We start from the raw sequence: 21,437 nt of genomic DNA, 5'->3' as shown, positions 1-21,437 counted from the left end.
GGTTACAAAGTAAACTAACTCTGTCGTGTCTACAGATTGTACCTGTAGCCCAAGCCCGGGGATCGAGCACTGCATCTGCTTAAAGACTATGATGCTCCTCTCGATGGTGTGTCAAAACATTTTATGTCAGTGCAGGAAATAAGTAGTTTCATGTTTATTTCATGATTTTCTTAACAATTATGGGCAGTTGGCAGTGCATTGACGTGTGCCATGCAGAAGACAAGAATGTTCTGGTTGTATAATCCAAGATTATTATAACAGTGCTGATAAAATGAAGCAAATTTTATAAAATATATTTGGAATTAAGGAAAAAATTATAGAGAAAAGAGGAACACAGTGGATTTAAAATGAGTTTTTTATACATCCACCCTATTAAAATACTTATATACAGAATAAGACAGTTTGTGCTACACTTATTTGTTGTCTGAAACTACTCCACTTTCTGACTTTTCGGTGTACCACAGACCTGAAGGTATAATTCAAACTAGGAACAAAATAATAGTACTGAAATGGAATTTTATTGACTAGTTTTGATAGCTTAAGAAACTAATTTAGAAAATTTTGGATAGGCCAAATCTTGCTTTCAATTTTGTTTACTGGACATTTTTCCTGATCTAATTAGGATCAAGCTTTTACACTAGCAGTTGGATGCTACACGTTACAAACTGAGTTCAGAACTTCAGGTAGATGCTCAGGAACGGAGCCTGGGGGATAATCAACAAAGGAAGTTCTTCTACTTCAGGCAAGGACTACCCAGAATTAGCCTTGGGGTAGAATTAGTTTGAGAAAAGGTATTTTTGTCAATGTACAAAGAAATATAGTGGCTTTTTCTTTTGGTATATAAACGACAGATGTGAAAAATGTGATCCTATTTGCCAGAGTAGAATACAAGCCACAGAAGTTTCACTGAGGAAGAAAGTACCTTTTGTTTGCTGTGAAAAGCAGCAAACTACCACAGCTGGTAGAAATGGATTGTTAAACTCTTAAAAGTAATGAAATTGTATATCACCATTTAGTTTAATTGTTTAGCATTAGTTAAAACTTTCCTTTAAATTTTCCATAATCATGTAAGTATTTTCTTTGTAGAACATTACAGAGCACTGAAGTGATTCTCAGAATTACATTCCATTTTGAGCCCCAGAAACTTAACGGAATAAGTGAAATTACACAGAGTCTGGTACTTTGGAGCTGCAGGGTTCATATTAAACACGTTTGTCCACCACAAGCCCTACTAACTTACAGGCTGGCCCTGAAGGGCCCATCCACTATGCGTGCGCAAGAGGATATTCGAAGAGAGAACACAGGTTGTGACCCTGGAGCAGGCTTATCGGGGTGGAAATGTAAATTCCGCAGTTCCACACTTCTCTCCAGGGGAAGGAGGGGAGCAGAGATACTATGACCTATTTCATCTGCTCTGGAACTTGACAGATGTTCTACCTCTGTGGTGTTCAGACTTCACTTTTCTTCTCTGAGTCTTGCCTCTGCAGCATGTTTTCTTCCCCCTCAGCTTTTCTTTCTTTTCACATCTTTGGAATAACTACCGCATGCTTAGTTTATGAGTACCATTGGCTCGTGTCTTACCACTTGCTGCTGTTTTTATTGTATGCTGTGTTTAAATTGCTATAAATAAAGGTGACTGTACAGCTTAAGAACCTTCTTAAATGGACTTGAAATGTCTATAACCTCACCTCCCAAATTAGAGAAATCCACTTATCCCTTAGTGTTAACCACACTGCAGAATATGGGTAACTTAATTCCTTTAACAAGCCATATTCTTTTAACATTCTTTTATCAATATAGTCAATACTTATATTACAAAGCCACTTAAGTGATTGTTCCATGTATAAATCTCTGAAGTGGACAAGAAAAGTCCATGCTTGATAACTGAGTTTGATTTATAAAATACATGAGAGGTTGTGGAGAGGTTGTGGAGTCTCCCACTCTGGAGCCCTTCCAAACCCGCCTGGACGCCGTCCTGTGCAACTGCTGGAGGTGCCCCTGCTCTGGCGGGGGTGGACTGGGGGAGCTCCAGAGGGCCCTTCCGACCCTGACCAGTCTGGGATTCTGCGTTCTGTGAGAAAGGAGAAAAGGCAGAATCTAACACATTGCTGTGTGCAGATTTGTTCATTTTACAGGTTCTTTTCTGGGGTTTTTATTACACTAAAATCTTTGGGTGAAGACAGAGAGTCCCATCAGGCACCAATACCTTTCCCATAACTGGTCCAACCCTGAGCCCACTGCGGTTGGTAGCGAGCCTCTCCGTCGCTTCAGCGGCTCAGCAGCAGTTCTGTTGCGGCGTGCAATGCATGCAGAGACGCTAATGGCCTTGCTCGTGACTGGAGGCAGTTGGAAAACACATCCCAGGGACAGCAGTGCTGTTTTCTCCTCCACTTTTCCCATTCTCGCAATAAGCAAAGCAGATCAGGGAGAAGCTGGAAGAAGCCCTGGCTGTGAATCCCAAGTTGCCAGCCAGCAACAGAACTTCCACAAGTGGTGCTGAGTGAGGAGCGCAGGGTAATAGGTACCGGGTTCTTGGAATGTTAGTCTTCTGTTGCTCAAGGAGACAAGTATTTACAGTTGCATTGTGAGCTACACATGGGGGTAAAATAAGCAGTGGGATTAAAAGCAAGAGCCTCATATGCAAAACCTTTTCCTGTGCAGAAGACTGACAACCGAGAGGGTTGCTTTAGCTTTCAGTTTCAATGGTGCATATATTTAACGTGAAAACTACCTGAATTCCTAATCTATTTATTGAGATGCTAATTACATTTGTTACTGAGCACATAACTCATTGACCTTAACCTGTTCCATTTGATCGTTCATAGAAAGTTATTCTCCCATTTTTCCATGTGATGATGTCTCCTTTATGTGAATTATTGCAAAATTCTCAGTTACTACATGCAGCAGAGGTTTTGCTTTGAACAACGGTAGTATAGTGTGCGTGTCACATGGAACCAGTCCAAATTTCAAATAATATTTTTGAATAAGTTTTTTTCACTGTTTCCCAGCAATGATTACGTATTAAAATGATCCGAGGAAGGTACAAAACCACCACTACAGACTACGCAGAAAGGCAACAAATTGCAGATATCACATTTAGCCACCGATTATGTTACTTCAAATGGTTTTTTTTATGACTGTTTGCACAAGAACAGCCTATTATTCATAACAGCCAATGGATACAGAGTTGTGAGTATAGCTTTAATAAGAATTAAATGTTCACAGATCCCCTTCTAATTTTCACCCAAACTATAATTACAAGGTTATGCTGATGCCTTTATCAGCTCTTCTAAAAATCATTTTCAACTAGCTTATTTGGATAGTTTTCTTGTTTCTAAGAAAGAAAAAAGACAAATTTTTGTTAAAATAAGAAGTTGTCTGAACCAGCACCAACCCTGAATATATTTGGACAGATTTCCTAAGAATAGGCTTACTTTTCCCCAAAACGGTGTTTACAAAATGTTTTCATCTGGGATCGAAAGCAGTATACCATAATATTGCATTTAATTAGACATAATTATTTTGGGCTAGACAAAAGACAGCCTTAATTTATCCCACTAGTTTGCTCTGATACCATCTTTTCTGCTTTGTGCATATTTATGTAAAGCTCATTTGTAAAACAGGACATCGGTTTCACTTTGTTCACGTCTCATTTCGTTTTAGATCACTTGTTGCTATGTGTTTGGCCTTAGCTCACTTCAGTTGGGTAAACACCGACAATACTCAGCCATGTTTAATGTCTCGTGTTTGGAACAGGCTGCCCAAAGGAACTGCGCAGTTTGTATTCCCAGAGGATTTCAAAAGCAGACTGGATAACCCCGAGCGCCCTCACCTGCCCCCGGTGCTAACTCTGCTCGGAGCAGGTGTTTGGCCTGGAGACCTCCTGAGGTCCCTTCCAACCTTCATTGTTCTGTGTTTCTATATTAACATTTGTTAAAGTAATTTCTTCAATTAAAAAACACGGTACAAATATGCAATGGGAATATGGTCCCAGAAAATTAAAATTGTATTATTATTTCCGGGCTGCTGAGATCCTCCCTTTGCACATCTGATGCTCTGATTTGTTTCTAATACTTTGGGTACCTTTTGTAGGTTTTAAGTGCAATGTTCAATGCTGTTTACACCGTACTGAACTTTAATTCCTAGCTGAGAAATGAAAGATGAATCAATTTGATGGGAAAGTGAAGTAATTATTGCCTGTATAATGCCTGCATGTAAGATCTGTGATATTCTTAATTGCTAACTTTCCTGGTCCAGCAGTCACAAGTGTTTATTTTATTTTGCTGTCTGAAGATCCCTACTTGTTTGGTTTCCCCTCCCTTGCAGATACGTGAGCGTATGGCAGATAACCTTTGCAATGGCGGCCCAGAAGCAGCCCGGTCTCACAGCTGCACCGGCACATCCACCAGATCCACCCTCCTCTCTCCAGCCTGCACGGGGTTCTTCAGATCTCAGCCGGGGCAGCGTGGCTCCTCGACCGGAGCAGGCACTGTCCCAGCCCCTGTACCTGAAAGCCCTCACCATACCGCTGTACCAGCCCCTCCAGGCAGGGTGCTTCCAGCCCCACGGCCAGCTGGTGGCTGCCAGGAGCTGCCTGGGCCTGGACGGCAGCAACGGACCTCTGATCCTGAACCCGCTTCTTCCTTCAGACGGCACAGAGCAGCCGCAGCCCGTTTTCCAGAAGCAGCTCGGGCAAACTCTAACCCTGAACATAGTGAGCACTGTACCGCTTTTATCATCACCCAATTCTTGTGGAAACGCACCTATTGGAAGCCCAGGAAAATCAAAAAAAGCTGGGAAATATATCTGCAAACACTGTGGACGAGACTGTTTGAAGCCAAGTGTCCTTGAGAAACACATTCGCTCTCACACAGGAGAGAGGCCCTTTCCATGCACCACTTGTGGTATTGCGTTTAAAACTCAAAGCAATTTGTATAAACACAGAAGAACCCAAACACATGTCAACAACACCAGGCTGCCCTCAGACTCTGACAACGGTGGCACATTGGAGCCACACGAGAAATCAACAGAGAGCACCACGTCACATCACGGCAGCAAACTACTTAGTAGGATCTGTGAGGACAGGGGGGTGCAGATGGAACAAACGAGTCCAGAGACCAGCGCAGACACTAAGAAACCTCCTAATGGCCTTTCACTGCCGCCAACAGGCAATTCATCATTTGCTTCAGAAAATCAAGAAACAACGGATCAGTGCTTTAGTGCAAAGGCTACTCAGGGGGCTCCCGAAAGAGAACCTCAAAGTTCGTCTTCTCCAAATGGTCAGTGCCAGAGAAAGAAGATACGGGAGCAGAGAACTCCGACCGCCCATAAGCACATTCAGTTGCAAAGGCAGCAAGCAACCTCTTCGGAAAAACAGTGGGATTACAGGCCATTTGACGGCAAGCTGAAGAAGTGTGAGAGCACCGACTCGGGCTACCTGTCACGCTCCGACAGTACAGAACTGCAGATGGCATCACCCAGCCCGCTGCACAGCCTCTCTGAACACAGCGCCGAGCTGGAAAACGCAACTGCTGGCAGCAGCTCAAGGTGCGCCTCCGGAAGCCCTGCAAAGCCAGAGGCGGCTGAGAAGGCGACAGCCTCGATGCTGGAGAAAAAGAGGCTGGAAGAACACATTTCAAAACTTATATCTCATAACAAAAGTGTGGTGGATGATACCCAGTTAGACAACGTCAGGCCCAGAAAAACTGTCCTTTCTAAACAGGGAAGCATCGATCTGCCAATGCCTTATACGTACAAAGACTCTTTCCATTTTGACATCAGAACTTGCGATGCAAATAGGAAAAAGAATCTTTCCCTTTGTTCAGCAAAATCTACCTTTGCACCCCTAGAAAAGGGCAAGCCAGTGTTTTTTCACTCAGTCCCCACCCAGTTCTCCACAACGGTCGAACCTGTGCCTGTCACGCGGAGCAACTCTCTGCCGGTCGCGGAGGGCACAGGAGCGGTGCGTGACACAGCAGGTCGCCCCAAACCACTTTCCCTTGCGAAGCAGTCTGTCAACAGCGGCACTGCCGCTTTGCTGCCTAGCAACAATCTTGCTGCAAATTCCGTGGATTTTCCTAACAGCCATCCCCGAGCTCTCGTCAGACAAACGGCAGTGGATGATTTGCCTCTAAGTAACGTGGCTGATCATCCTCCTCCCTCGGAGGAGCTGCAAGGGAGCAAAAAGCTTGGGGCTGGAGAAGTCATCAGGGCTAAAAATAACAAACACAATCAAAGGAAGTTAAAGAAGTTCTCTCAAGAAAAATGGCAAGTGTATGGAGATGAAACGTTTAAGAAAATCTACCAAAAGATGAAAAGCAGTCAAAATGCCAAGAAAATTAGACAAAGGGGGAATAAGATTACAGATATTACAAGCTTCGCTTCCGATTCAAAGGAATCAGCCAGCAGTACCGAAATCACGGAGGAAAGAGATGGCAGGAGCTCTGTCAGTGACAGTCTCTCCTCCCTTGTGACAACAGGTTTAAACACCGGTAAATCAGAAACCTGTACTAATGGTAACCACATTCCACAGAATGTCCTCTCCGAGGAAACTGCAGACAGTTCGACCTGCGTCACGGAGACACCACGCTCAGCGAGGGCCGGTGCAGAGGCTGCAGTGAGCGAAACTTCCCCGGACCTCAGTGGCAGTGACACAGACAAGTGCACAGGCGGCAACAGCGTGTTACGAGCTCCGAGCAGTTGTGAGCTCAGGCTTCAAAATCCTCAGTGTCAGTTGAGCGCTGACGGAAGGAACGATGACAGCTTGCCAGTGCAGAGGAGCAAGTGGGAAAAACCAAGCCCTGGGAAAGAATCCAGTACATTTGAATCAGACTGTGAAAGCACTTCAAACGGTTACGGAAACCATAGCCGGAGTAAGGGAACCGGCCAGCATGCCCTGACACCCCCGTGGGCCCACTGCAACAACAGCAGAGAAGCTGCAGGGAAATCCCAGAATTTACCATCAGAAAGAAAAAAGCTGAAATTTGAAGTGGAGAAGACACAAAACATTCTTTCAAAGCCCGGCCCTAGTCCCAGTAGTGAAAACAGCATGGTAAATGAAGCAGAGAGAGTCTATGGCACTAACGCTCAGTCTTCTGCCGCAGCACCAGTGACATTCTCCAGTAAAGCAGAGGAGCAAAAATTAAGCACAGGAATTAATGAATCCACTGGAGGTACTGAGAATGTGGAGTATATGAAAACAATCCAACTCCCTGCCAAAGCTCCTAATTGTAGTGATGTTAACCCTCTTTCACATTCAGCAGGTATCTCAAAAGCTTCACTCGTGGGATTTTTAGGGCCCGAATTAAGGGGAAGTGGTTGTGATTCTTTTGCCTTGCACAATGCAACAGATAAAGATGTCAAAACGTGTCTTGTGAGAACAGCAGCAAAAGTACCACTTTTCAGTGACAATGCTGCTGACATGTCTTTGAAAACTCATCATCTGCAATCCGGTCATTTAACTCCAGTCCCACAACAAAATGCCTTTTCTCCAAAATATATCCTTAAAGTGCCGCAAGACAAGAGAGCCTCAGATTTGTCGCTTTTGCTTAGATCGGAGCAGAAGATTACACCGTGCACATCTGTGACAGACACCGCAACCAACCCCCCCCGCTCTTCCAACAGCGCATCGCTCAGTTCTCAGTCTAATGATGTGTTTTGGTCCCCTTTAAAACTTGAAGTCAGACAAAGGGCGAGCAAAGGAGAGCTACGATGGAACGTACATGCAAACTGGGAGACTCCAGTATTTTGTTCACCAGTCAATTCGGAAACAACAAATATCTTAACCACAGCAGATAACACCTTTTATAACGCTTGGAAAACCAAACGGGACAAAAATAAATTAAATTTTCAAAGACAAACAGAAGAGAAGTGGATGAGCGTAACTACTTCCTCTGCACAGACCCCCAAGAAGAAAATATGCTTTACTTCTCTGTATACAAGTGGTTTCTTCATATCAGCTGACATCAAAGAAGAGAGGAAGGTTTTACATCATCTTTGCTCAGGAAGTGACCCTTTGATAATGACGTCAGCTTCTTGCCAGGGTGCAGAGCCAACCCTCACGGGGTGGGACAGGGCTGGAGGTCCGTGCGTTCTTAAGGACACCTCCCCAGCAGTGCAGGAGACGCAGCACTCTCAGTGCCCAACAGACAACCCCGCTTATTTTTGCCATTCTTTTGGCACTTTGTATTGCCACACTCTCACCACTCACTGCAAAGAATTCCCAGCACTACCCCACGATAGTCTGACTCGCTACTCTGGAAGTTTAATGGTATCAAGTGCGACGAGCACCTTCCCCTCACTGAACGCCGAACCTCGACTAACTTGGTGTTGTTTGACAAGAAGCCTTCCTCTGCCTGCGGAGCAGAAGGGCAACGCAGACTCTGCTTACTCCTCCCTGCACGCCCGTGATGAGGAGTCTAGCAATGAATGCACGCTGTCGAAATACGATATTTCTATTTTTAAAATGAAAAATATTAGCAAGACTGTGGCATATGGCTTAACAAACAGGAGTTTAAAAACATTGGTTTCATCCTTTTCTAAAGGACAACAGATGCAGGAGGTAATATTAGTAATCCGCTTTCTTTCCTCAAGAGGGTGTATTTGGCTGACACTCCCCCACCCCATTAGAAAAATAAAAGCATTATCAAAAGTATATTTATGGACATTTACAGGCTTTGTAGATACAGAATTTACAATTTATGTTTTTATAAGAGAAGTTACATATTCATTTGATGCATAAAACCCACATACTTTTGTGTGAATATTTAAGTTTCTTTCACTCGGGAATTTCAGTAGGAATGCTGACTAGTGAGAACAGTGTATTTCTATTTCTTGATTTTTCCCCTTGTGAGTGTATTTTATATTCTTCTGCAACAGCATATCTATTACACTTTTTTCATTTTAAATGAATATTCAAATTAGAGTAGGACTTCAGTAGACCATTAATGTCAAGACTTTATTATACTTGGAGATACTTGGAGTCAAAGCCAGACTGGGTACTAGATCCCTCATTGTTCAGCTACACTGAAATGTCAACAAAACCAAACTGCATTAATGCCCTGTGAAGTGTTTAAGCCTTGAAAGTGTTTATTTTTCAGGTAAGTGAAGATAGACTAGTCCATCTGTACAGATCCTAGAACAGCTCTGTAAGACTGAGCTTACCTTTGATATAGGAAGAAGAGTTTATAGAGTCTATATAGATCCACAAAAGCAGTGAGTTGTTTCAATTTTATTTTATAGAAGTAGATGGACAAAGTGATTAGAAACATCTAACACAAATTCTAGGAAAAATCAAAGTTGTGTGCTCTTTAACTACTATGCTAGTCAGTGCTATTTAAAAAGAGCATAGATTTCCGATCTCTCGGTTAATGTAATTCACAATTTTCGTGTACTTCATTTTTGTCCAGTATTCTCAACAGTTAAGCTCAGCAGCTCCTGGTGGTGCTTTCAAAAATATCTCAGAGCAAAACAAGAAAACAGTAGTTTGGAAAAAGGAAAAACTCTCAACAAATAAAGTCAAGAGGAGCCACAAACAGAAAAAGATTAAAGTCACCCCAAAATGGTAAGGAATATGGTTTTCAGCTTCCCTAGAAACACATAACTTTGCTAAACTCCGTGTAAAAAGTCCACAGAAAATAAAAAGTGATCCTCAATGTTCAACCTTGTCAAAATCAGGGGCAACAATAAATCTCTCGGAAAGAGCAGCAGTTCCACAAAGCTAAACTATAAAAAATGCCAGTATGTTGTTGGCTATCAAGAACAGACTTTTCTGAGCAAAACAGACATATACCAAAGAAAGATGATGACCGGTCAGTTGACTCTCATTGCGCTTTAGCAATGATTCTTATCTGTCCAAATCGTCAGCATTTACTTTTGTTTGAAGGGAACCAAAATACTTCAGTTTTTAATCCTGTTACAGGTAAAAGCAGTGTGCGAGAGCCTTTTGTCCTCAGAAGATCTGTATCCTGTATTCACAAGAGAATGCTGAAGAATAAATATCAAGTTCTAACACAAACTAACAAAACCATCTGTAGTGTAAATAAAAAGCAGGAAGAATTTGAGTATAAAGCTATCAAAGGCACACTGTGTCAATCAGCGCAGTTTCTCTGTATTTAATGGGAGTTCATATCAGTGGAAGATTTAGCCTTTAATCTTCCAAGAGTGTGGGGTAGCAGAACGTCTGATGAATTGCTTCAATAAGAAACACATATTGTGTGCATACATCCCTCTTATTTTATTTCATGACCAAAATCAGACAGAGTGACTCCCTTGTGCACAAATCAGTGTCAGTAACTTAATCACCGCGTCTAGTTTGGCAAACGGCATTGCGATTTTGAAGGAGCATAAGAATAAAAATAGAAGAGTCAGTCCTGTGTTATCCAGTCTAGTGACATTCTTCTAGGACTTTTTTCTGCTTTGGTTTTGGGGCATTTTTTTGTTTTGTTCGGTTTTGTTTTGTTTTGTTTTGGTTTTTTTCCTGCTGGTCTCCATTATTTATTTGGCTGTATCAAATCAGTACAGGGATTCAATGAAGTACAGTGTGCTGAAAGCTCAGGTCATACATATTAGTAGCTAACTGGACAAACTGTTAATCATGATGTGTAATATATTTTTCTAATACACCAAACACGCGAATAAGCACGCCCTTTCGGATTTACTCGTTACTCTGTGTATAGCGACTGATCCTGTGGATGTAGGAATGGGACCTTCCAATGTACTTTAGTCTCAATCATTAAGAGTTACTGCAAGATGCAGACAGAGTGGGGAACAGAGCAGAGTTGGATTATTCAGTGTGAGTTTTCTAAGTAACTGAAATATTGATGTTGTTCATTGGTGATGATGAATAGATAGCACATAAGAAGTGAAAAAGCTAACAACTACGCAGTCTCAGGTGATTCCTGTACGACTTCAAGTCTTTATGAAGTATGTTGTTTTAAAATTCCAGATAGAGGAAAAAGGATCTGTTATTCCTGAATCCTTTTCTCTTAGCAAACCAAGAATTTACTGAATCCTACTGAGGAAAAATTTAATAAAATAATTGTGGGTCTCCTGCCTAAAATCTGGAATTTTTTTTTTGAGTCGACATAAACGAACATGTCCTTCACAGTAGTAAATTGCTGTTAGACTTAAATTTCCCTGGTGATGTGGTATTATTCTACTCTGGCTGCTTTTCAGTCACACATATTTGTTTACCCTTTTGGTGCCATTGGCACTGCAGGTACAGAGGGAGGCACGTACATGGGTATGCTCAGTGGAAAAATAACCGAGCAAGCAAGCGGCACTGTTTTCCAAATAGAACACCGGATGCTTTGAAAAAGGGCTCTTCATCACAACCCCGGACATTTAGTAAGAAGTGCCATTCTCAATCAAAGGTACAAGGTAAGTATTTTTAATATTTTTTAATGTACTGAATGTTTATTTTTTAAGAGAATGAACGATGGCAGTATCTCTGACATGCACCTGTTCCACATGGAACTGCAAAACCACTTTTGTCCTTCAGTATGTTCTGTGAGTAAAAATACGAACCTCTCCCACGTTTTCAGAACAGAACAATTTTCATACACATATATATGAATTTGATGATTAGGAGGGCATTTTAAAAAGAAATAACTCAAAATAACCTTCCCCTAGAAGGCTAAAGAGTTTTAAGATGGATCTTTATCAGTTTCTGAAACAAGACTGAAATGGGTTTGGGGTGTTGACTTGCTTTCTGTGTTTCAGACACCCCCCCGCCCCCATTCAATTAGTGCTGTTAATGCAAATGATGTTTATGCCGCAACCCTCTTGGAAGCAGGGACAGTACCTTGTGTTCATTCATAGCAGACATGAAGAATAGCTGTTACTCTGCAGGTCAGTAACGGCCAATAAAAAAACCCCAACCCCCAAAACATATATGTAAATGAGAAAATGTATCAGGCTTAGAATAAAAATTTACAGAAAATAGTAAAAACGTAGAAGTTAGTTCAGTGATATGATGAGAAATTTAGCAAGTTCTAGCAGGTGGGGGAATAAAAATCAGAGTAAACGTTTCTTCAATCTCTTTCCAATAGAAAATTACCTACACCAGCAAAAAGTCACATCTCATTTCACCTCAGACAAGCCACTTTGCAGAAGGAAAACAGAAGGAAAGAATAACTCAGGAATATCTTCCCATACCGAAAATCTAAACCATGTTAAACACAAAGACAAAATGGATAAAAAAGTAGGTATTGTACCTTAATTCATGTATTACTTTTTTAGTAAAAGAAAAAAGATATTGGGATATTGGTAATTAAAACTTGAATCATATACAGCTGTTTTAAAGTTCATGTTGAGACTACTTTGTATCACAGATTTTGTTTACAAATGTGTTAAAGGTATTTTTGGAGTTAAAATATAATGAAAATGTTAAATTTAGCTTTTTTAAAAGAACAATTAAACTTGCATCAATTGAAAAAGATATTTCTTGTGCCTGGTGTCAGAGGATCAATTAGCACTGCTGGCGGAGGTGCCCGCAGAGCATCCTGAGACAGAAAGCTTGACAGGAGGAAAGTAGCGGAGGGAAGAACGTGTATCCAGCGTCGCACCTCCCTTTCTTTAGCCCTTTGGGGAAACCAGTGCTGCTGTGGTTTCAATGCCGCCAGCAGCTGGTTAGTGGGAACGGGCCTTAGTGAGCCCGGCACGCGCGGCACACAGCGCTGGTGCGTGCAGCATCGGCACTGCTTCCGGCAGGATTCGGAGCTTGTCCTAACGGTACCTTTCCCAAGACCTCCCCTGGCCACACTTGAAGACAAAAGCTGCTGAGCCAGACTGCTGTTATGCAGCATGAGCACTGGTTTTTCATGTAGCATAAGCAGTACCATATTTAGGAACGTAATCCTTAAAATGTTTTTTACTAAGCAATTTTGTTTCCTACACATATCTCACCACCTTGGACATTGTAATATTTCTTACAGATTCATCACAAACCTTTCTGCCTACAAAGCACAAACATCATTCCGATATGCATATTAAAATATCTTAATGAAAAGAATGTCATCCTAGACAGTACATAAGAATGCAGCTTGAAACCTCTAACCCCTATCAGCCTTAAATTATTAGCACGGTCTGTCACCGACCCAAGGAAAAAAACACCTAAGGAAAAAATATATCCTTTACTACACCGCCCATACACACAGGGAGAAAAAAAAAAATTCTCATCAAAAGGCGGATGAGTAACTTACTTGGTCTGTAAATATGGAATAAAAAGAAAGGGTGCAAATATAATCACAGGTCTATAAAGAAAGGTTGACATTATGCTTAATTACTCAGTTGATATGAGTTACAGCAGAGGTAAATGTTTGCTACTGATACAGTCAACTTTGATATCATTGCACTTTTATGAAGGATGGAATTGCTCTGGATTGCAGATTTTAAATGTAAATTTTTTCCCCTCTTAGTTTCTACAGGACATTTCTGAGCAAATCAGGGAACACACAAGAACAAACTTCTCTTTTCAGGACATTACAGCTCCTCTGGAAATACCTATGACACCTCATTCCTTTTCATCCACAGTGAACGCAGCCACGCAGCCAGTCGGCAGTGATGTGGAAATCTGCTGTTTAGTGACGCAACCACTGGTGCTTCAGCCATCGGTCCCGGGGGAGTCACAGCCAAACGTTCAGAGGGACTCAATGGCATCTTCTTTTTGGTCTTGCCCTTCTGATTTTACAAACACAGGCACGGGTGACCAACCTGACAGCACAAACTCAGAGACTACTGGTCCTCTCTCCTTACATCTAGAAGCAAGCCGAGAAAACACGCTAAATGTAGAGCCGGAGAGTCAAAGATTTGGTACATTAGACCCGGTGATCCCGGCCTCAGGAAGGGAGAAACCTCCAATTGAAGAAAACACATACTCATCTCCAAAAGACAACTCAACTCCCCGTTCCCAGCCTGGATGTTCACGTTTATTCGGATCAAAAGCAGAGCCTCCTCCCGAGTCAGTCACAAGGGCTAAATTACCCAGTGTAGAATACACAGAGCGGCCAAGTGTTTCTCAAAAAATGCGTGACCTTCATGGAAGCGCGGACAAGAACGGAACCCACTCACAGTCAAACAGCTACGGAAGGCCGCACGGAACAGCTACCGCTGCCTTTAAAAAGCCCCCGATTACTCTCAAGTCCCCCAAGTTGGAGACTTACTCTGCAACGCCTTCCAAGACATACAAAAAGAGAGGTTTAGAAATGATGAGGAAGCAAACCAGAGTTGAGTATGATGACACTAGCAGTGATGATGAAGATAGGCTTGTCATAGAAATATAGCAAATCGGCTGCAAACAGGATGCTTGTGCGACAGCCCATTACAGAAGGAAACACCTCGGGTGTTGGATCCGCGTTTCTGAAGCACCTTAACATCAGAGAAGCCATTCCCCTGTGCAATGGGCAGCAGTCTCTTCTGAAGAGAGTCCTTTATTTCAAGGACTCAACCTTTTTCAAAAAAGCTTATTTGAAGCAAAGAGGGAGCTGGCATCACACAATGCAAGGGGTAAACCTGTGTTTACGAGGGCTGCCCAGCATCGTTGGCATTCTTACCAGTCGTAGATAATCCCCACAAGTGCTAGCTGCCAGTGGCTGCATTACTAAAAGCTGCAGTGTGTTTATTTACTGCTAACAATGCTGGAGCAGCAGCTTCCTCAATACATAAGCTAAGATTTCCCGGAAGGGAAACCTTCTATATACTCTTCTATATATTCCTCCTTTCTTGTAGTCACCTCCACCTGTACTGGGAGCGATATGCTGGCATTAAGGGGAAGATCTGTTCCCTGAGCATCTGTGATATTGGATGAGTCTGGAAAAATGCTGATCTTTTTCCATGTTGCACAAATGTCAATGCTTCTTCGTGACAGATGACACGAGCATGCTTTGCTTTGTGTTTCGTGCCTTTTATGCCAAGATTTACTCAAATATTCTTGATTTCTAGTTGGAGAATATGGGTGTTAGCAATTGATATTTCCTTGTGGTAAAACTTCTGACAAGGATTTTCTCGTTATATTCATTATATTGTGCTCCAACCAATACAATCTGGAATGTTTCATTTTTATTGTAATCTTAAGTTTAACCGCGATGATGCTATTTTATTGAGAGTAAAGAGGCTATATGGCATAACTTGTTTTCTTTTCTAACAAAAAGTTTTGTGCTACGAACCCTGAAATTTACTGGTTTCTATGTGAATAAATAATTAGATATTTTGATTTGATCAAGTGTATTCACTTGCTTGATTAAACTGATAAACATTAAAAACATTCCACTTACACATTATAGTCAAATTCTACACTTAAACTTCTACTGTTCTTATTTTGTGAACCATACATAGGGTTTTTAAGGATTAATCTACATAGGATATTCGGACTTGCTTTTACTTTAATCATGCACAGGTAAGTTTATACGGATCTTTGTCACAAAGAGATCTAGTATACGACATTAGAAAAATAAATGTGTATGTGCAAAAAGATGCCAAAAACATCTAAGAGAAAACAAACAAATGCTAAGTCCTATGCAACTCCTGTGTTTTCAGATGTCTTACAAACATGAGAAGACTTGAGGTCATCCATACAGAGCTTCACCTTTAACCTCGAACTACAGTAATAAATTTATTATTGGTACAGAAAAAAAACCACAACACATGATCAAAATATTACCCCAATTCTTAATTCTAATGTGTTAAAAAAAAAAAATTAGGAAAAAGATCTGCTCTTTCAGAATAGAGGACGAACCATGGAAGATATTTTTCCCTTTCTAAAAATTTTGCAATATTCCACCAATTACACCAATAATTGGTGTCAAAATTGCAAGGAAAAAATCTAGGAATATTAGTTTAAGGAATTATGCCTTTTTTTCTCCTGCTTTACTTCTCATTTACCAACTGCTGGGGTTTTACAACAACAGTATTAACACTAATCTGTTGGGTTGTGGTCAAAATTTACAGCTCAGAAATACAGTGAACCAGTCTGTTCTTTTGTGACACTTTATGGTAGACTTCTGTAACCTCGATTTTATCTCCACATATCACACAAGGAGAGGATAAGGTGAAGCTACAGCCTCCTCAGCTTGGGAAGTGTGGTGTATAGAGCTCAGCAAGCACAGGCATATAGTTGAAGAATGAATGGCATCAGCGATGGTGGACTGCAAGGCACTGCAAACTGCGTATTTTGTTGACTGAGATACAATACAAAAAATAACATTTTGTTTAGAATGATACAGCCGAAAAGAATGCTATACCTGTAGATTGGTTTTTATATTGTTATATTTTTCTCTTTGTACTGTTATTATTTTATCTTAATACAAAGAAGACGCGATGATCAAAATAACACTAATATTGTGCTAGTTATTAAGGGTTATTTCTAGAATCAACTGCAGAGATGCAAGTCCAAGAATGTGAGTAATCTGAGCGCACATACGAGTGCTGTGCAGTTCGTGGGCTTTCTGCAAGTGTCGTTTCTTAAATACAAACAGGGGCACACCTAATGAGCTCCACGTTTCTGTTCCTAACTGTCGGGAGAAGCTGTCAGCAGACTAGGAAAGGCTTACTAGGGAGCCTATACGTAAATTCATTTTATGCATAAACCAGCTTAATTTATAATACGTGGCAAGTCTTAGTACATTAACTAACTTATAGTTCAAGCATATGAACACTTAATGATTTTTAGTAGCCATTAAGCTAAATTTCTTAGTCCACCTCAAACCTTAGAGAAGAGCTAACACGTTACTCGGGAACCTTCTGAGTGAGATTATTAGCGAGAAAAATGTTGATACCATCACTAATATGACAAGTTTCACTAGGTTTGCTATTACAAGGACAAGGAAGATCAAAGAAAAAACTGTCTTGAAATCTGTCTTGCTCTGTTCAGTATTTGTGCTCCAAGACAAACCTGCGAGGTATTCGGGTGAATCCCAGGTGCAAAGAATGTAAATAGTGTGAGTTCAAAGACGTACACTAATATAACTGCAATTTGGGAGAAAAAGAGCAAAAGAAGAGGGAAGAGGGAGGGGGAGGAGATGACATCACTATTGCCACAATACTGAAGAATTCCAAGTTTTGGAACTGTTTTCTGATGGAATCACTCAAAGTTACAGCCGGATTCTGAACCTGTAGAAGCAGCAGGAGAAAAAGAACGGCAATGCTCACAGAGACACACGAGTCACAGCGTTCCCAGCAGCGCTCGTGGGCACCCGTCATTAAAGGCTACGCGAGGGCTGTCACGCAGGTACCGGCAGGAACACGCCCATTAGATAGTCGTGCTAACAAAAAAGCATATGCCTGGTTTAAGCTGCTTTAGCTTCAGATCTTTTTCTATTTTCATTTTCAAACTCCCTATATATCTTTGTTAACAGTAGTATGGATGACAAGGAAATAGTTTTTCAATTTTTAATCAGAATTTTCAGTTCTGTGCTGTTCCATCCAAAAATCTGACAGGGTAAAATTTCAAATGCTTCAGAGTTCTGCAGAGTCTCTTAAAAATGTATAGTCTTTTAGAGCTAATGGAAAATTTGCACAGCTATTAAATCTCTCTGATCCAGCTGTAAAGAAAAGCTTTGACAAGCACCTTTAGAAAGCCATTGCATCAAACCACACCAGCAGCCTCCACAGCAACTGTACTCACCTCTTGCTTGTGCAAGAGTTTTATTATTATAATGTATGGACATGTAATGAATATCCCATATAAAGTTTTTTGCATAATGTTTGTGGATCAATGATGCGTTTTAGAGCGGAATTTCTAGATCAGTAATTTAGAAGCATTCTAATGACAGACTCAGACATGCTGTGCAAGGAAGCACTTATCCTGTGTATATTTTACAGCATTAAATATAGAAATTTCTTTGTCATGCTGCAGCTGTAGCTAGAAGAAAAATGGGACAATTTTAAGTTAGCTGAGAAAGAACATTTTAAACTCTGTTTCCTGACAGAAGTAATCCTTGACTTTTTAGCTCAGTACACACTATAAAATTTGACCTAACATTAGAGCTGAAAACCAAAAAATGGTAGTTCTTTAAAAGCACCGATAGATCTACGGTGGCATTTTTAACAGTCTAAAGAAGTTAGGCTAAAGAAGTTAGCGGCTGTAGCACACATCTCTTCAGCCGTAACAACCCTTGGAGGAGTAAGGTCTGAATAACGCACATCAATATGTGAAGACTGTGAGAAAGGTTCTTGGTTTAAGTTAGGGAACTCAAGGAGTTTGCACATCCAAATCCAGCAGCCCATATGGCAAACAGCATATTTGGGCTTTCCAGAAGATGCTGTACTCACAGAGGAACATACAAGTTATTCTCCACCTTTTACACAGCAAAAGTGTCAGCCATGCAGTGATGTGTTTAATTAATCTGCAAGAAGCTGAACATCAAAGCCACATGAGGGCACCAGGCACAGAGGAAAATCTGTGTTTCTTTATCCTTCAAAGTCAGCAGCAGTTCTGATGGACCATTCCTTTGCTATAAGCAAATTTGAAATTCCTTTGCACGTGAAAGCCTCCCATCAACTTTTTCCTCCTTCTGTTGAAGGAAGGAAATTAATAAGGAATGCTGATCGCTGATAAGATCTATATTCAACACCCCCATCTACTCAATTGACTGTAAATAAGTGGATGTTTCAAATTTTCCCTCTTTAGCTGGGAACTGACTATTTCTTATTGTTTCAAACTTTTTTATTGGCTCTTATTAATTATTGATGCTTCACTGATCTGCCTGGCAAACCCCAACTCATACACAAGGGTGGACGAGAGGACGGCAAACCAACCAGAGCAAGCCCAGAGATCACCAACAAATATAAAGATATGGCTTGAATACGTAATTTATGAGAAAGATAAGAAGAGCTGGCTAGCTATCAGAAGAGAAAATTAAGGGAATACGCACAAAAAAGTTCAGTAGAAGAATGTGGGAAGACTATCACAATCATCTGTCTTCCACATCCATTCTGGGAGGGTATGAAACGATAAGCTTAATTTGCAGCATATAAACTAGAGATCAAGAAAAGCATCCTATTTAAGGAGCAACTAAGCGTGTAACAAATAACTCCGGGAGATTAAAGACCCTTCACCTCTTGGGAACTTCAGTAACAGTTAAGGCAAGTATTTCTTATTATAGGCATAATATTATTTAGGGCCGGAACAGACTTTCTTTCCAGTCCTATTTCTTATTCATAAACTCTTGTTTGTCAATAGCTTCCCCAAAACACAACGCCTAAAATATTTAGCACTTCTGTGGCCGTGTTCCATGGCACTACTGATACACACAGACAGGGGTACCTGAACACATTCGTTTGGCATTGCTTGCCCGGTATATCTCGGTTTGTATGTTGCCTATGTTTTATTTACACTACCAAATTTGTTCCCATTCATGAGTGTTTACATTATAATCATTTTCATGTAGTTAAGTAGCTTTGTTAAACCATTAACTTTACCTTAAGGATTTGTGTGGAATTATGGCTGCAGATTAAGACTCCCAGCCTGTATTCTTCATTTACCAGCAGCATTCCACAAAAGTCACATGGATGAAAAGGTCAATAGGGTTTTTTTTTTAGACTTTTTAACAGTGCATTTAAAGTGTCCTGGTGGAACCCGACAAATGTCACGTAGCAGCACAGAACTTAAAAGCGGTGTCTTCCAGGGAACTGTAGTGTTACCCCAGTTTGCTTACAAGCCACTCTCTTCAGTTTAAGCTGTACTTAAAAGGAAAAAAGCAGTTTTCTTTCTCACAGTCAAAGTTGATGTACCTATTGACTACCCATGACAACTGCCTAAATATGTTCTGTATTTGCGTAATGCTTGAGTTCAGAAGAACTACAAGAGAAGGAGGGATGAGCTTGATCATATCTGTGGGTGCTTCGCAAAGTAGTCAAAAAGGATTCTTGGGCCATGGGTGTATAGACCGTTTTGGGTTAAAAAACCCCACTATACAAGTCTCAGTATCAGTCCCTAATGATTGTTAGGGTTTAAAAAAAACAAAACAAACCAAAACAAGGGGATTCTAATACAGTCAATTAATTAATCCATAACCCATTTTTTTAAGCATCACGATTTTTGTGTGTGTGCATTTGTAGCATGTTTTTGTTTCCCTGCTTGACAAAGCAAGCAATTCTAAGTACAACATTGGATATCATATTATGAATATGTACTTAATCCAGCAACGATTGGCAGTGTTTCAGAGTGAGCTAGTTCAGATATATTAGACTGATTCTTATCAGATATTCTTATGCCATTAACAAAACGAGCAATTGGATGAAAGCCGTGGGAGCTGTGTTTCATAACCTGCTGTGGTCTTGTTTTCCAGATGTCTGTGAATGCTACTTCGGTTCAGTAGTGCTGCTGCTGAGGTCAGTCACTCGAGACAGCTAAGCCAGCTAAGCCTTTGTGGAGTCAGGCTTCAATGTAGCTTTCTGAATTACACTTAACCTCTGCAAAGCAAAGCCTCCGACACATCACGGAGGTACTCATGGGGCAAAATTAAGGGCGCGCCAACAGCCCTCCTCACTCTTTTTACACCGATAGAGCTATACTCAGTGTTTATACCTAAAAATCTTTCTAGAATTTATAATTCTTTATTAGACATATCGTATTCATTTCTTTTTTCCTTGAAAACATCCTTCTCATTACATTGCACATTCCCAAATAAAAGATTTTGTCTCAAATACCCAGCTGGGAGTACGGCAGGGTCACTCAGATGAGCTGCTGTTGTCCTCTCTCTGAATAAAGGAGCCGTTACAGAAACTTCCCCCTCTCCTTCAAAATGGTTAATGCAAAAAAGAAAAGAACAAAATTTATTTCCGTAGCATGCTTTGGCAGCAACCTAGGTTAGTGACTAAGTAGAGGAAAGGGAGCCAGGGTTGTTCCTACCTGTGTTAGGAAACCACAGTCTGAGAAGAGGAATACTTTACTGGGAAGCTAAGCCAGGGCTGTAATAGCCCGAATCTCAAAACCTGTATGTACAAATGCAATTATGAGATCGGCACAACCAGCAATTCAGATAGCTATGTGCACATACACGTTTATGTGTGTTGGCTGGAAGGCAGAACAGGGAAAATTACACCTCTTAAAAAGTAATTTGACCATTAACTCTACAATGCCTCTTAATGTTCTCATTGCTTACAAAGAATAATTTGCATTGAGCTCCTCAAATGGAAGGCAGTACAGGCATAAAACACATCATCACGGCCCCTGCAGCCCACGAGTGGTTTTTATTCCAACCCATCCCTCTTATGAAGAAGTTTTGCATAACTTTGTTGATTCTAGTTATGGGTTATGCCAGCTCGAAACGGAGCAAATATTCAAAAGGGAAATGATAGAGGTCTCAGACCTCAAATCGCTAGTTGCCCAGAAGCAAGAAAGTATAGTTAAGTAAAGCATTAAAAAGCTGCCTCATCCTGTGCAATATTATAAAGCTTAAGAGATTATATAAAAAGGATTTACAAACTTTGATTTAAAA

The 21,437-nt window shown here is 40.9% G+C and overlaps 1 protein-coding gene across 1 annotated transcript; it reads left to right on the top strand.

Annotated features, from left to right (window-relative positions):
* Positions 1-4,345: 4,345 nt before the first annotated feature.
* ZNF831 (zinc finger protein 831) lies at positions 4,346-14,282 on the top strand (the record flags this gene model as incomplete). Its single annotated transcript, XM_082491067.1, has 5 exons — positions 4,346-8,560; positions 9,420-9,562; positions 11,219-11,379; positions 12,051-12,202; positions 13,428-14,282. Exons 1-5 carry the CDS (start codon positions 4,358-4,360, stop codon positions 14,280-14,282), a joined length of 5,514 nt encoding a protein of 1,837 aa, XP_082347193.1. The 5' UTR covers positions 4,346-4,357.
* Positions 14,283-21,437: the final 7,155 nt, after the last annotated feature.

The sequence above is a fragment of the Vanellus vanellus genome (genome assembly GCF_965231255.1).
Source record: "Vanellus vanellus genome assembly, chromosome: 15".
In the NCBI taxonomy this organism is placed as follows: Eukaryota; Metazoa; Chordata; class Aves; order Charadriiformes; family Charadriidae; genus Vanellus; species Vanellus vanellus.
This window is presented reverse-complemented; position numbering and strand designations above follow the sequence as displayed.